The 16,399-nt window shown below is 41.1% G+C and overlaps 1 protein-coding gene and 1 long non-coding RNA gene across 2 annotated transcripts; one reads left to right on the top strand and one right to left on the bottom strand.

Moving 5' to 3' along the window:
• The first annotated feature begins 1,024 nt into the window (after positions 1 to 1,024).
• On the top strand, positions 1,025 to 2,777 carry LOC146628911 (uncharacterized). The gene is made up of 5 exons (XR_014906349.1): positions 1,025 to 1,075; positions 1,167 to 1,181; positions 1,377 to 1,415; positions 1,509 to 1,541; positions 2,401 to 2,777. It is a non-coding gene; the product is annotated as an uncharacterized LOC146628911 (long non-coding RNA).
• Positions 2,778 to 5,012: 2,235 nt separating this feature from the next.
• On the bottom strand, positions 5,013 to 16,138 carry slc20a1b (solute carrier family 20 member 1b). Its single transcript, XM_085359749.1, has 11 exons — positions 15,865 to 16,138; positions 14,120 to 14,835; positions 13,777 to 13,917; positions 13,081 to 13,166; positions 12,703 to 12,799; positions 9,319 to 9,438; positions 7,819 to 8,076; positions 7,061 to 7,691; positions 6,781 to 6,966; positions 6,569 to 6,653; positions 5,013 to 6,383 (listed from the first exon to the last, which is right to left on the bottom strand). The coding sequence occupies exons 2-11, from the start codon at positions 14,460 to 14,462 to the stop codon at positions 6,228 to 6,230; spliced, it is 2,103 nt and encodes a 700-aa protein (XP_085215875.1). The 5' UTR covers positions 14,463 to 14,835; positions 15,865 to 16,138; the 3' UTR covers positions 5,013 to 6,227.
• Positions 16,139 to 16,399: the final 261 nt, after the last annotated feature.

The following is a 16,399-nucleotide window of genomic DNA, read 5'->3' as shown; positions in this document are numbered from 1 at the left end:
GTCTGCAGAGAAAGAAGAAAAAGCTGCAAAGTATGGTGAGGGATTCATAATAAGAATAAGAATAATGATAATGATAACCAGTAAAGATGATGTTGGTAGCAGATGCATTGCTGCAAACCTTTCTTGTCTTTTCATGCAGATGGGCTAGCTGAGCTGCAGAAAATAGGTACAGTATCCATAGAGCACCTCTGTGTTCACAGTTGACACTTGGTCATTAAAAGTGGCTTAAAAGTAATTAAGATCATGTAGTATGTTCCACAAAATAACCCAGACTGGCTTGCCCTTGTCTTAGTTAACTGTTAATACGTTTCTGTGTGATGTTTCTCGGCTCTTACTTTTGTAATTTTGATCACTTCATGTCTTAAGATCAGATGGAGTTTGAGGCTGCTCAGAAAAACCAGGAAGCTCACATGAATGGTAAGTTTAATACAAAAAGTTGGCGTTGATGAATAAATGAGGAAAGATTTATTCCCACTGTGATTACTCATTTTTCGCCTTTTTCCATCAAGCTACTGAAGATCAGAGTGGAGATTCCCGCTACCTCGGTGAGGGCAGACTAAAAATATTTAACTTAAACCTTTTAATGAGTGATCCAGTTCCAGGTGGTAATGCTGTCTTTCATTCTCAGAGGCCGCTCAGGATCACTCTGGTAAGCTCCAGTTAATTACACGACGAACACCTGAACTGACCGCTAAGTTAAACGCCTTCATCACCTGTTAACATGTTTCCATCAGTGGAGGAGCGCGTGGACTCTCAGGATGCCAACGCAGGTGTGTAAAAAAAAAAAACCCCAAAAAAACAACAAAAAGCACATCAAGCAGGTGATTCTTCTTTACCTGAAGGGTCAACAAGCAGTACTTAACTGTGAAATCCTCCTCCAGCAGAAGGTGGTGGAAATTCTGATGCTGCAGGTCAAGGAGGTAAGAGAGGATTTACAGTTCAATCGTGAGCCTGCGGGTGGCAGCAAAGCAGAGGGCAGACCTCCAGCTCAAAGCACACTGACATGCAACACATAATTCAATCCCTGTCCCCTTTCACACAGAGGCAGAGTCTGAGTCCTCTGAGGACGCAGATGGTGAGTCTGTGACATTTTTTTTTTTAGGCAGTGTAATTTAAGCTCTTGTCCTTACACTAGTGTTAAAGTCTGCTTTTATTAATGTTGACAGGGCCACAAAGGCAGGGTAAGTGTTGTAAATCTTTATTACACCACAACAGTTTGCACAAATACACTTTGAGCCTGGAGCTAATGAGTAGCTTGTGACTTTTCCACAAAGCCAAGACAATTTGTGTGCTTTTAGTGTCTTTTTAAAATGTATTTAAAGCTTGTTTAGAGGTAAATAAAAACAGGAAGTGTTTTTATTTGAATATTTTCCTAGAACACCATGAGGTTGTAACTGAGGCTGTGACCAGTTTGGGTAAGATCAAAATCAAAAGACTGAAAATTTGTTTGAATTAAACACCCCGACTACCTTCAGTCAACCTCCAATCCTGCTTTTTCTCCTCTGTAGATGAAAACACTCAGGATTCAACCAAGGAGCAAGGTAACAGTGTGTAAAATGTTCCACAGATGCATTAATGAATCACACAAAACAGTGAAAGTATCCTGAGCTGTTTAATGTTTATCATGCAGTAAATTGAGCCTGACTCAAAGACTATGATCAACTTTTTTTTTTCTTCTTTTGATTCAAAAGTACCTGCTGAGGCAAGATGTGGTAAACTGCCTGTGTGCAACTTTAAATTTAAATTGCAGGTTGTGCAATAGAGTGGCGAGTGCAAAAACAAAGCCAGACAGAGCCAGTCTCAGCTGGATATAAACAGTGTCACATAAAAAAAAAACCCCAACCCTCCATAGATGTTTGTGTAACAACAGTTAAAAATGCCTCAAGTGCAATTACAAGTTTACAGCCTGGCAGTTTGGGGAAACTCTTTTTTTAACAGTTTACAAAGTGTCTGAAGAGGTATGTGAGTCACAACAGAGACGGGTTTACTGCTCGACCTCAAAAATAAGATGCTAGGATTGTTTGTTTGAACAGAGTCCTCCTTGTATGTGATAAATCTGGGACAAGAATCCGGGCCACTCGGAGACGTCTGTCCCCAGACATCTGCTTATTGTGCTTGATTTATACTTGTGGATATTTTAGGACCAAGGATGCATTGTCCCTGTCCTGAAAGTGTGCTAAAAGGACTGTTTTAAAATTGATCCAGTTATTTAGGTGTAAGGTTCTCTAATAAGGGTGATCTCTCCAGCCACTGGTCTGAAAAGACTGAGTGTAGTAGAGGGGAGAGCAGGCCTCATGATTGGTATCCTCATGTCGAGAGGCCTGGAAAACTACTAAATTGCAGTGTTTGCAGTGTAAAGCTGGCGTAAAGGAATCTCTTCTGTCTGTTCCTGTGTCGCAGATGCACTGGAGTGAGAGGGCACAGCAGCACGTGGATACCAGCACTGGCTCATCATGCAGTGTGCAAACTACCCCGAGCTTACAGTAAATTTAAAAAAAGAAAAGAAAAAGGGACCCATCCTACCTGTCTGTATAACCTGTCCGTCTCCTTGTTTCCTGTTTTGCAACACAAAGTGCCTTTCAAGATTGCAGCTCAGAAGATGCTGCGTCATTTTACCTTCAGGCTGAAATTTGACTCCTTAATCAACACAGTGTACTTAACATGTGTCAGAATTCAGAGAGCCAAGCACATAATAAAAGGACACATTGTATGTGATCATAAATAAAGAACAATGTACAAGAGTAGCTGCGGATAAATAAATATAACCTTTTAAAATGAAATGGGTGTTGCCTTGTAGCTTTTCAGTATTTAGATTCAGTTTTTGTTTTTTCCAAGTTCAGTGAGAATAAGGACTACAGCTCACGCCAAAATGTCCTGTGACTTGATGTGTGAGTGATAAAATTAAGAATACATGCAGCAATCTGATCATCACTGAGGCGAAGGAGGACTGGATCATCCAGATGGTCCAGGGCCCGTATCCCTAAAGATTCTGAGAATCCTCTCAGAGAGCTCCTAACTTAACCTAAAAATTCCTTGCCAGGAGTTTTAGCTTAGAAGTGATTCCAGAACATTTTCAGTGAACTCTGAGCAAGGAATGGATGGAAAATCCTATCTTAGTGAGGAGGTGTGGTTGACCCCGTTGCTAGGTATGAGTCATCATTTCAAAAGCCGTGATTGGTTGATCCTACAAGTTTGATGGAAATGAGCTTTTGGTGATAATGAGCAAAGGATGTACCCTCAAATCAATAAACATATTATACACTCTAATCTTATGCTGACTGTAATTGTAAATAATATTTCACATTCAAGAAAATATCTGGAAAATGAATAGTAAGCTGTAGGGGTTATAGCCATTAGAATCTAAAATATGTGAAAACTTAAACTCATTACACCCTGTTCAAATAATGATTCGTGTCTTATTTGCTCATATTAATATCCTAGCTGGCATATTTTGTACTTTCACTCCCATATGGACCCCGTTGAAAACGAGATGGCCTATCTCAAGAGGCTGTCCTTAATGAAGTAGAAATCACAACGTTACAAGTCCAGTGTGGTCTTAACGAGGGTAACATGGCTCAGCTTTTAGCAATGTCTGTGATTGCAGACCCAAGTCATCACTGCTGCATTGTTGCATTTTCCCGGTTGCCAAATACCTCAGGGTTGTGATTACTTTCGTCTCCGGTGTAATAGCGTTGTGGCGTCGAGTTGGTGAAGTAATTGCATCTCTAAGGAGATCCACCACAAACATGATTCCTGCACGATCCAATCTGTAGCATCTCAATAATTCCCTGTCATCCAGTGTTTGCAGGACATCTCTCCTGCCTCTTCTGTTGGCCATTTTGTGCAGCTGCTTAGGGGAACTCCTAAGCCACTAAAAGTCCTCTTCCCTGCTCTTAGCAGATCTCGCCTTAGGAGCCCTTTTAAGCGCTAGGAATCTTGAGGAATAGCTTTTATATTAACTGGGATTGTCGTGTCACTTTTAGGGGAAATTCTAAGAAAACGTCATGACTCTGAGAATTTTCTTAGAATTTGGCCGCTAGGAGCCACTTTTTGCACAAAGATTCTTTAGGGATACGGGCCCAGGCCCTTACATTTTTGGGGTTGAACATGGTCATTTTACTGTAGGCCTCCCAACAGCTTATCAAGGTAAAAGAGAACATCTGGAATTAGAAATGCTGTTAATGTTGTTCGAAATGTGTTTGAAAACAAGACATGAAACAGGTGATTGATAGAGTTAAAGGTACTACAGGCCCATACTGAAGGCCTTATGATGTGAGGAAGTGCAAAATGTGATATAAAGTGACACAACGAGTAGAAAAATTAGTTTAAAAAAAAAAAGTATGTGCAAAAGAGAATTCTAGAATGCCAACGGCATTAATAAACAACATGCACACTATCAATTTAAGAGGTGTGCTCACCTGTCACAGGACAGCTGTTGGACAGGTTTCTGTTTATTTTGTGCAGAGACTGGCAGGAATGATTTCCTCAAGCATTATCTACAGAAGTGGGGTTGGATAAGAAGAATGAACCCTGCTGCCTCTGTAGTGCAGAATGGAGCAGGTGCAATGGGTTGTCTATGACAGACTGCAGTTTGTTCAAACCTTCTGTCCCTCAGCGACTCAAACGCCCCCGGATTCTGGCCAACTTTTCGATTAGTTTGTTGATCCTACTAGCATCTCTGGCAGCAAAGTAAATGACTGCCATTACCACAGTCTGGTATATCTCTGACATCTTGCTGCATGCACCGGAAGCACCTAATCTCAGAAAATAGGGAGCAGATATTTGTTTTGTTACCAATTGTCAAAATACTGTTAAAAATCAGTTGGAGGGGGGTATATTTTAAGGTGTTGAAGGCCTTCCAGAGATGTTCACAAGAGGGGAAATTTATTAAAAATAAAATAATCTGTACAGATATCAGTAGCTGTATACTGTGTTTGTATTGATACACATTGCAATAATGTCCCCTTCATTGTAGATCATCAACAAAGACAAGTTCAACAAGTATTCTGTTTTTCAATTTTTATTTCCATTTTTCCTTCCACAAATGTGGAGTAGTACACCTTGATATGCCTTAAAAACAAAAACTCTTTGGTACCTAATGGAAAATAAAACAATTAAGGCAGCTACAGCATCTAGGTTGTGAAATGCATTCATTACTGCAGTCAATCACACACTGGGCACACAATAAACTTCCAGTTTTCAGGTTCCTGATCCTCATCATGTATCATCCAGAGGAAGGGCAGGAAAACCTAGTTGCCCAGGCAAACTGAATGTGTGTAATAATATGTATCTTAATGTGGACTACAAAAACAAGGCTGAAGCCGACCTAGAGCGCTTAAACCATTAGGGACGATTCAATCAAGTTTTAACAGACTTAAGGTAATGTTTGGGAACACGTTGTTGCACTAGCTGATGTTCAGAAATGACATTTCTCAACAGATCTGTTATTTCCACACTGATCAAGAACAGAAAGTCCCAACCTGGAGACGCAGAGCAATAAGTCACCAACTACCAATTTGGGTTGTGCCATTTCTTACTAGTGTGATGGCTTATGACAATTACGTAGTATTCCTCATAATGTTCAGCTGTAGTCATCCAGCACGGTAGAAAAACATGCTCAAACAGGTGAAAAACATTTATCTCTTAACAACAAAAAGGGTCCTAATTTGTCAGCTGAAAGAAAACCGGCTGTAAACTCTACTCTAAAACAGCGAAACACTTTCACCCAAATACTGCCTTCTTATTTTTCTTGAATCAGTCTCCAGCATGTGTGAAGACTCGAGTGTTACATCTGTAATAGGCTAATACTGCATTTTCAGTTGTTCATTCCTGCCTAATGTATAAAATAAAATGGCTGTACATAATAATCATACATAACCGCAAAGTAAAAAGAACATGAATTATTACAAACAGTTGATTTAAGATTAACTCTTTACAGAATGATGAGATATGAAAAAGAAAGCCAAAAGAAATGAAAAAGGTCGTAACTACAAGTTATGTGACCCAAATGGAACAGATAGCAATTTATAGTCTGAAAATGATGCAGCCAAGAACCACAGGCACATGTCACCGAACCCTTTCTAACTTTTTTTTTTTTTCCTTTTTCTTATAAAGTTGTTGGCCAGAGGTAAGCGATATATTTTGGCCTTCAAACTTCACTCCTTTCTCTCCGGGTGCACGTCGGAGCGTTTTTTTCTCCTCCCCCTGCTTGGGGTGCAGCTGAATGCTCACAGGATGACGTGGACGAAGATAGCCATGATAGCAGCACTGATCAGACCAGAGATGGGAACCGTCACAAACCACGCCATGAAGATGTTCCTGAACAGACGCCAGTCTACTGCCTTCTTTGAGCGCAGCCAACCTACTGCCACCACAGAGCCCACCTATTTCAGATAAATAACAATCAAATGATCGTTGTGCATGCATATGCCTGACATTTTATTGAGGAGAAACTTGCTCCACATGTGGAACTTCTACTAGACTGTTTACTCAAGCCTCCCTCTTATGAAACAGTCTCTTCCGTCATCTCTCGTTTGAGTTCCCAGACCACAGTGTTTGACCAGCTTACCTTGCAGTGGGTGGTGGAGACAGGCAGGCCAATGTTAGAAGCAACCACGACAGTCAAGGCTGAGGCCAGTTCGATGCTAAAACCACTGCAGGAGGAGAAAGAAAAAAAAACTCATGTGGATGTGTCTGAGCAGCTCTAATGTAAGGAGCAGTAATGTCTGGGGAGGATGTGGTTCTGGGTGGAAACAACTTATGAACTGTCTGAGTCTTTACCTTGAGGGGGTGATGGGGGTGAGGTCTTTCCCCATTGTCTGAATCACCCGGCGACCCCATACCCAGAGTCCAGCGCAGATACCCACGCCACCATACAGCAGTAACCAAATGGGTGTATGTGCATTTGAGAACACGCTGCTTGTTTCGTAAACCAACCACAGAGCTACCAAAGGTCCAATGGCATTACTGCAGAGTGGAGAAATTTTTTTTGTTGTTATTAACAATCTGGCAAAGAAACAGGTCACCACACACTTGTCTGATATGATATCATTAACCATACCTAACATCATTTCCTCCATGGGCAAAGGATCCAAAGCAAGCAGTAAGAATTTGAAGGAACTGGAACAAGACTGAGACTTCTGGTTTGTCTTTTTCAGGCCTTTCATCATCCAGGGAACTCTGGCTGCTACCTGTATCCTTGATCTCCATGTCTAGCCTCACATCACCCTCTACCAGACCTTCAGGAGTTGTGTGCTCTGCCACAGCATTGCAGTAGCTGGTGTAGCTATCCATACGCAGTCGCTTTCTCTCCTGACTGCCTGATCCTGGAGCCTTGTTGCCATCCTCACAAGCACGGAAGTCCCCTTCTTTATGCTTGTCATGCATGCCAATGATGGTCATGGTGTAGGCGGTGTAGCTATTGTTGCGCCGGATAGGTCTGTCGCCTCCTTCTCCCATGCAGTCGCTCATTTTGGCCAGGTGGAGCTTGTGCAGTAGGTCTTTGTAGAGGGCTGAGTCTGTGTGGACTGTGTGGTACTGGCTATAACCGTTACTTGGTGGCTGTGGAGGTCTGTTGTTGAACTGAACATGATTTTTGAATTGAACCTGATTTTGAGCATTTGTGGAGGCACCGTTGCTTTGGGCTTGGTTACTAAAATGGACCTGACTGTTTGATTGAACCTGTGCAGGGGCTGCAGAAAAAAAGAAATGTCATAAAATCATCTGCAAGTTAATCATAAAATTATTATGAAATATCTATAGCAACTGTCATTTTAAGATGACAAAGATTTTTAAAACATTGTATTTTGGCATATTTACCATCGTTTGAATTGCTGTAGTCTGTGTCATCAGAATCTCCGATGTCAAAGGCCACCCTGTGTTCCTTATTACTGTCGGCTTCATCTGAATCTCCGATGTCAAAGGCCACCCTGCGCTCCTCAGGGCCAGGAAGAGGGTCAGCAGAGTTGTAACTGGCAGCTGGTGTGGTAGATGCCTGCTTCAGGATTGGACAGTGGGCTTCTTTAAGCTCCTTCTTTTCCATCAGAGGGCTTTCAGTGGGACTGGACTTGATATCTCCTATTAGGGCAAGAGTTGGATTGAGAATTATTTGGATCGCATCCAAACATATACTTAGCATAGCAGAGACATCCTAACCCAGCATCTGTTTTTCCTTCAACTTCAGCTGTAGGGAGTCCAAGTGTTGCATAACCTTAAAGTCAGAAAACCCTTTGTACTGTAAATATAAAGATCTGTGTCCAAGGGTGGACTCCGGTGTTCACAGGATCAGATTAACAGGATTACAAAGGACATATTCATATTACCACTATTATCTTGTTTTAAGAGAGACAATAAACTAAATGTCCGAGGCTCACATGACATTTTTTGTAGCTTTAAAGTGAACTAGATACTCAGTGCCATTATTTTTTGTTCAATAAATCTAAGTGTGTCCTGGTGAGATTGCATCATCCAAACTGGTCATGGCTGGATCTGAAGCAATAGGTCCCCCTCAAACACACCTCCCAATGCACTGCCAATGCCACGTCAACACAAAGTCAGTGCGGGCTTATTTTTAGTTGAGGTGGTAAAGACCAATTAGTGAATCCTTATGACCCAATTAGTCAGCCTGTCTACTGAATCAAGGCAGTTTATGCCTTGTCAGATAAACCTGCTGCTCCAAGAGAGAAGTGACGAATAAAGGATCTGTCAAACACATTTTTTTTTTTTTTTTTTTTTTTTTTAAAGAGAGCAAACCCTCTCTTCAAAAAAAGTTATTACTCATTTTAGGAGACACATTTTTCCCCAAATATGTCATTAACGAACCATTTAGAGCTCTATTAAGTAATAAAAGGCAATATTTGTGAACCTAAGTCATAGGTTGCATCAGACACAGCTTTTCTGTAATCAACCCGAAAAGATAACTTATGCCAGGAGAGACTAAACCTATGAGTCATTAAAGAGAAGAACTGCATTGTAGATAACAGAGTGAGCCAAAAATACATTCATGGAGGTGAAAACGAATGGTTATGTCTTAACACCAAATCACACTATTCGGATGCAAATGCATCAGAGTTTACTCTGGTTTTTAATTCTATAATCCTGGATTAAAGCAAAGACAATATTTTCACATCATTTTCATTAGAGCGAATCCATTGTGAAAAATATATCCCTGAACTCCATTTGCTGGATTAATATAATTCCACACTCGATAGGCGGAGTTGCAGTGCAACGCTCCAGTCATGATTTGTCCAATGGCTGAAGTAAGGAAACTGAGTCACATGGAGTTGAACAGTGAGTCAGATTGGCAAAAATGGGACTTACGTTCAATCTTCTTCTTTAGGCGAGGGCAGACAATAAACCAAACCACAATGGAGGTCAGCAGACCACAGGCCAATGAGATGAGCAGGATGCCCCACCAAGGTATCATGTCAAATCCCAGCACTGGAGGATCGCCAAGTGCCACGCAGATATAAACAAAAGCAAATAAGAGAAAGGCATATTTAAAAAAACAAAAACAAAACAACTAGGCAGCAGGAGCTACCTTTTCTAGCAGACCATACAAAGTAATACACCAACATTAAAATATAATATAGGACAGCAGTTTTATAAATATGTAAAAATATAAGCCCCTCTAGAAAAGGTCCTATGAGGGCAATGAAGTTTCATTTTCATTCATTAATGGCACTTATGTTTGAAAGTACTCAAGTACTCTGCAACAACTTCAGTGACTGCATAGCTTCATTGTGCCACGTAGTTAAAAATGGAAAGCATGTGTACCCCCAGACATGAACAGTTATGCAACACCAATGTCACCAAGACCCCAAAGTGCCCAGCTAACAATTACACAGAAACAATGAGTTCCTCAAAAGGAGACATAACTTGGGTAGCATAAAAGAAAAGCAAAAAGAAGGGGGGGGGGGGGGGGGGGGGCTTGTACTAGGGCACTTTACTGTAAAAAAATGAAGGCACCCTCTTGCCAACACTGCAGCAAACCTGGTGCAGCACAAAGATGTAGCGCAATGCATGCTGGCAGAAAGTTACCATTTACATTTCCCTGGAGAAGCAGTTATCCATGTCATACACAAAGTCAGCAGTTTCATGGGGACAAAAACAAATTGTGGATAAAAATAAATAAAAAAATAAAAATCTACCACCTTGTTTGAATGTCTGGACATGACCTTGGCCATAAACGCCACACTTCCACTAAGATATGGATTGTTTAGGAAGTGTAAGAGAAGAAAAGGAAATGAGGGCCATGGGGAGGTGATAAGTGTCTCAGTTACTGTGTTTGTTTGAGGGCACAGTCCACACAGTGCACTGAGTCACGCTGCAGCATGAGACTGCGGAGCACCTAACTCATGTTTATTTAGTTACGCAATGGAAGCTCACTCCCTTTGGGACAGGAGAGGCATAAGGAAAAAGTGGACGGTGACTCTTAACAGTTAAGTCTTGTCTACGACTGAGTACACTGACTCACTACTAGAGACATCCAAACACACGTGGTACTGCCATGCATTATTAAACAGGAACTCATCTGATATCAAACAGGATTTTAAAACTACAGAATAAAGAGGGAAATTATCCACCCAGATGGTAATTATTATTTATTTTTTGTGAAGGAAAAAAGTAGTATAGATTAAAAAGCTGGGCTGCATTTTGTAGTCTGATTAACACTCTTACAGAAAGAAGTGACTTTATACCACAAGCATGCAGTGGGATGACTGAAACTGGACAGTAAATGAAATTTAACCACAGCTGTGTTCCAAAACACTTGCAGAAACCTATATTCCATGGCCTGCATTACACAACAAGGTTTGTTTCCCCCCCCTCCCAGTACTGTACATGTAGTACACCACCAACCTCAATTACAATGACAGTTAAAGGTGGAGTTTGAGTCACTTGGCAAGAACCCTTTTGGTTATCTGTCCTTAGGGCACTAAGGACTAATGACATTTGTAACTCCTCATAATGAATTAAAATCTGTTACACAAGAGTTGACTATAGCAATCGCTTAAAAGTTGTTTCAGGATCATGGCTCAGGTTGAAACAAGTCATCCGTGCTGTGATGCCAATTGTTTAGTGCCCCCATGGTAACTAAATCCAGTGACTGTTTTTCAGTGGGTTATCGAGGCAGAAAATTTGTGCCCTGCTACAAAAAATGGAAGTTTATCAATTGAGGCTGGTATGAGGGGTCCAGATATCCTGTCACTCTGACACTTTAAATACATAATAAAAAAAAAGCCACGGTCCTGTTTAGACTTGTGTATAGAGCAGGTGCGAACAATTGAGTGATGTGCAGCAACGAGGACAAAATTTAGGGCAGATTCAGCAAACGTCATAAACAGGGAATTGCGTTCAGCATCTGTGCTCTGAAGGCTTAACAGTACTTTACCTGAACTTCATTTGTCTTCATGACTGAATGGCATGAAGTTGGCTTTTAGGGTGCGTCTCCCTTTTACAATGTATAGGGCTGCAATGCAGTGACAGCAGCTGAATGATTTATGAAGGAATGAAGTCACACTGAGCCTCATCTGTACAGGACAGTCAGCTGACCCTTAAATTCTCTGGCCCAAATGCGGACTTGAGGTCTCTGGCACTGGTGTTTATATTGAGCATAGGAATGTGCTGTGGGGTGTCTGGCATCCAACTTCACCACTAAGCTAGCATAAAGATCAGGGAATGTCACAGGAAACCAAACACACTGGACTCAGTTAGCTGAGATACTGTTGCTGCATTAAGGTGCATTCATCAGCAATAATGCACTGCTGTCGTCCTGGGTGCCAGAGCAGTATAGTAACCAAAGCCAAGCCTAGACTATAGGTCTGAAAACCTAAATGTTTTTCTTTGTTTGTTTTTTTAATTATAAATGCAGTGATGAATTTGTGTTACTGGGCCAATGACAAACAACTGAGGAGAGTAGAGTAAAACCTAGTCTACTTTACTTTTACAATGAGCCAAAGTTTGTATTATGACCTCTGTCTTTGTGTACAACATGTGAGTATATGAATGCTAGTTTGTCTTGTGAATATATTTAAAAATAAAATTGCAGATGGCAATTTCACGTGTGGTGAACTTGATATGACTGTACTGTTGTGCCTGACTAACCAGGGATTTACTGTCTATGTGGGAAGTGCAAGTGCTCTCTTCTTAGTGTGCTGATGTGCATTCACACATCAGCTCACCAGATCTGGTCAAACTCTGGCCTGTAGCCGTCATTTAAATGGCCCAGGCCAGCTAAGATCTGGAACTGTTAGGCCCTGCAGAGAGAAGAAAACAAAAGGAGCGAAAATGGCTCATTTAATAAAGAGTTTCTGGTAAACCAAAAACCAGCAAATATTAAGAGCATTGCCACACAGATTCAGAGCAATAATACAACTACTAGCAGCAGACAACTTTGACAGCACACTCTTTACTTCTCTTTTCCTCCTGCATGCCTGAAGTGATGTCAGGAGTTAAATGAAATCTTATTTCCATCTCCCTGTTGTGCTCCACTCTAAAACTTCATGCCAGCTATGACCCACATAGAACCACAAAGCAAGAGAGCTTCAAAAAAACATGTTAAAATAAACACGGCTTCTGTGAAAATGGTAAACAGTCTGGTTCAGGCTGGAATATGTGTGGGCATCCGGCTGTCTGAGGGAGCAGCTTATTTTAAGCTGTGGCTGTGGGCAGGCATGCAGAGCAAAATGAAACAATGATACTCACCCGGAGCACCAGTGAACATGATGGAGAACAAGTTGATTGCCATTGTTATCGCATAGAAGACAGGCAGGGCCTTCAAGCCATTGGGTACTGGGTCTTCCTACAGGAAGAAAATAGAATGTTCAGAAATCCAAGTTGCCTCATCTTGCTGTCAGGTTACATTTCAAGGCACAACAAGCACAGTGGAAATCTGAACCATGTGTTCCTATAAGGAACTGCTTCAAAGCACGGTAGCTTATTTCCTGCCATGTAATAAACATTTTCCCAATTGCATTTTGGGGGTGGACCAGTACAGTGTTGAAACAGCCTTAAACCACAACTTCACTCTTCTAATGTTACATTAACCGAGCATATCCACAATTTTGATAAAAGGAGACTTACTTTCTGTAAAATGAACCTGCGCACAAAATAGAAGACAACGGCTGACATTATTCCAGACAACAGGGGACTCAGGAACCAGGAAGCAACTGCACAAATAAATAAATAGATAAATAAATAAATCCAAACACAAATGGGAGCATTACAAAGCAGTGGAAAAGTAATGAGAGAATTTGTCAAAGAACAGTAGAAAAAAAAAAAAACCTAAATTCATTTAACTCCTACTATACAGCTTATTTTTAATAAAGAATGTGTTTATTTAAATAGAGTTACATGAGCATGATTCATAGAAACTAAAAACTAAAGGGAGAAGAAAGAAAGAAAGACACCCACCCCACAGGCAACAAACTGAACTCTAGAACAACCCTTTAAAACTGCCTATTGTTCTCCAAGTCATCATACGACCTTATCAAATAACACTCCTTATTTGTACTGCCTCCTCCCAAAGTCCAACACAAAGTGGTGGAAATCACTATTGATTTGTACAATGAATGCTTCCCATGTCTGAATGTGGATTTAGCTGAAATGCTGGACCTGCCATTCATGAACATACTTGATTACTGACCTGGATTTGGGATGGTATTATCACACTGTAAGAGTCTTCACACACCGCCATTAATAAAATATACTTTAAATGCCTGTGATGAAATTCAGCTAACCATTAAAGGGAATTTCTATGTCAGTTGACTGGTTACATACCAATACGTAGGAGTTCAAGCCACTTGACGCCCTGCTGCCCTTTGGCAACCAGCGAGAAGCCGATAGTAGCACCAACAATGCAATGTGTTCCAGAGATGGGGAGCTTAAGGAAGGAAGCAGCCAGCTGCCACACAGCAGAACCTAACCAGAATACATTCATGACATCAGTTGCATGGTGTCATAATTTCAGCTTTTATACAGTCAAGACGGGTACCAAAAATATTCTACAACCAGATTCACCACTACTCCAATGCATTTTCACATCTTTAATTTCTACAAGCAATGCTCTGTCCACATTGACCGACAGTTCAAATTACATGAAAGATAAGCTGCAGATACTCACCAACCATTGCGCTGATAGATCCAGCCATCAAGACATGTTCAGAGCCGTTGTACATGCCCACATCAATGATTCCCTTGCGAATAGTTTCACTCACTTTGGCCCCAAGAAGCACAGACCCCAGAGTCTCAAACACTGTTGCTAGAATACATGCCTGACGCAAAGTGACCACTCCAGAGCCCACGGCTGTACCAAATGAGTTAGCAACATCATTGGCACCGACAGAAAAGGCTAAGACGAAGGCAATGATAAAGCCAACAACCAGCAACCACACATACTCAGTCAGAGGTGTATAGGTTACCATGGCAGTGGTCAGCACTATTGCAGTTGCAGTTGTTGAAAACATTTTTTGTAAGTTTTAAAGGAACTGATTCACAATCTTAAAGGAATAAATGCCAGACAAAATAGGGTTTTATATAAATCTGTTTCTAAACAGCAGCTAGTAAAATAAAGAGGTAAACAGAGGTAAATAAATAATTAGCTTTATTTTTAGGCCCACCTGTCTTAACAGAATTTGTGGGATTCAGCAGTGCAAACTTGTAATGGGTTTATCTGGATCTAACCAGAAAACAATTAAAGTAAACTAGAGGTACAGTGAAAAACTATTGCTATCCTAAAATTTTGGTGGATCTGTTATTGTCCTTTGGGTGCCGAGAGATTAAGCAGAAAGAAAAGACAGCCATTGTGCCACTGTGACTGCAGATGAGCAAGGGTACATCCTGAAAAGACAACACACACACAAAAAAAAAAAAAACAAGACATCCTTCACTAACGTGAAAACACAGGCAACAAAGCTTTTACATAAGGAATAAACCTTTACATCACGAATAAGATATACGAGTAGAAAACCGGCAGTAACTGTGGACCGGAAGAAGGACCTCTGGTTGCTGCCCTTCCTTAAAACGGAGGCCATTTTTAGTAAATGGCGCATGAAAGACCGCAACTATATTACACCAATGTCCTTTATTTTGAGTCAGGATAGTCGCATTTAAAATGTTAATTGCTGTACGGTGGATGATTAAGCGATCATGATGGGAAGCTCGAGATACATCGAGCCGTTTTATGTGGGAGACATTTTAACTTTCCCTACTCGCACACGTGTCGTCATTCATTCACGCAACACGAGCGCCGTCTGTTCCTACAGCTTCACGCTCTGCGCTACAGAAGTGGCTGGCCCAATCTTAAAAAACAAAAAACATTTGGACCGATCTCAAATTTGGCGTTTTAATCCACCATAATAGTGGCTGCGTCCATAAACAGCGTTTTACTAGTGTCTGACGTGTTTATTTTCCGTAACAGGGGGACGCAACCGGATATGACTCAGTTTAGGGAACACAACTCAATGCGGCACCGGTTCGTTGTGTCGCGTGTGTCGACCCGGTTTAAAGGTCTATAAAAAGTGCAAACCAGATATAATTCTTGCTGCCTATATTCGCTTAGGATTAACATTAAGAATAGCAATTACATCGGCGTTATACACTGATACAAATTTAACATTGTATGGGCTAACTGACTCCCACACATAACAGTCTTAATCAATTCAAAGTCAAGTAAAGTATTTAATCCATATTAAATGTATTTTTTTCTAACGAGTAAATACGCTAGCCACCATCTGGATCGAATGTATAATACAATGGCTGGGGTTAGCATCAGCGCGCACTTTGACGTACGCCTTAATTACAAAATTCGTAAAATGAACGACTGAGCTTTTCATTAAAAAGGTATAAAATGTTAAATATAAAACTTACCACACACTGCAGTTATCAGTCCCGTAGAGTAGTGCTCACTAGCCGTTAAGCTAATTAGCGCGCGCACACAGACGTTAAGACAGCGCGGGCGGGATAAAGAAAAACTTAAACGGATTATGAAATGTAACCCGTTCAAAAAATCTGCCCTTAAAAATTTTTTTAAATAACGCGACTAAAGAAAAATGATAATTGCGACAAAGTGAGTCAATATGGAGAGAAGAAAACCGCCTTATGGAATCGAGAAACTTCTCAGTTTAAATGAATGCCTGACAGACTCCAGAGGAACTCGCTTATACCGGCGAACAGAGCTGGGGGTGGCATCTGTTGTACAAGCCCCACCCGCCAACTGGGCGGGAGTAACTTCCTGTTTTCACGTGAAGGGTGCGTGGTCGTGCTTGCTCGAGTGTGCCCACTGGGAGCGTCTCCCCTCATTGTAAAATCTTATTTAATAAATTTGCAGTTCGCGCCATTGTCTTACTGTCTGGTGAGCTGACTACCGACAAACACATAAAAAAAAAAAACTGTTAGATTCCGT

Source organism: Diplotaxodon limnothrissa, linkage group LG7, assembly GCF_057381915.1.
Source record: "Diplotaxodon limnothrissa isolate DT_005_m linkage group LG7, D_limnothrissa_male_GT1.1, whole genome shotgun sequence".
Lineage (NCBI taxonomy): Eukaryota > Metazoa > Chordata > Actinopteri > Cichliformes > Cichlidae > Diplotaxodon > Diplotaxodon limnothrissa.
The sequence above is the reverse complement of the archived record's forward strand: the minus strand, read 5'-3'. Positions and strand labels throughout refer to the sequence as shown.

Excerpts from the sequence above, each read along its gene's own strand:
- slc20a1b (XM_085359749.1), bottom strand. The coding sequence starts at position 14,462 with ATGTTTTCAACAACTGCAACTGCAATAGTGCTGACCACTGCCATGGTA. Across the intron at positions 9,439-12,702 it reads CATGTTCACTGGTGCTCCGG|TGCTGGGATTTGACATGATA; the intron begins GTGAGTATCATT and ends GCGATCCTCCAG. Across the intron at positions 7,692-7,818 it reads CTACAGCAATTCAAACGATG|CCCCTGCACAGGTTCAATCA; the intron begins GTAAATATGCCA and ends TTTTTTCTGCAG.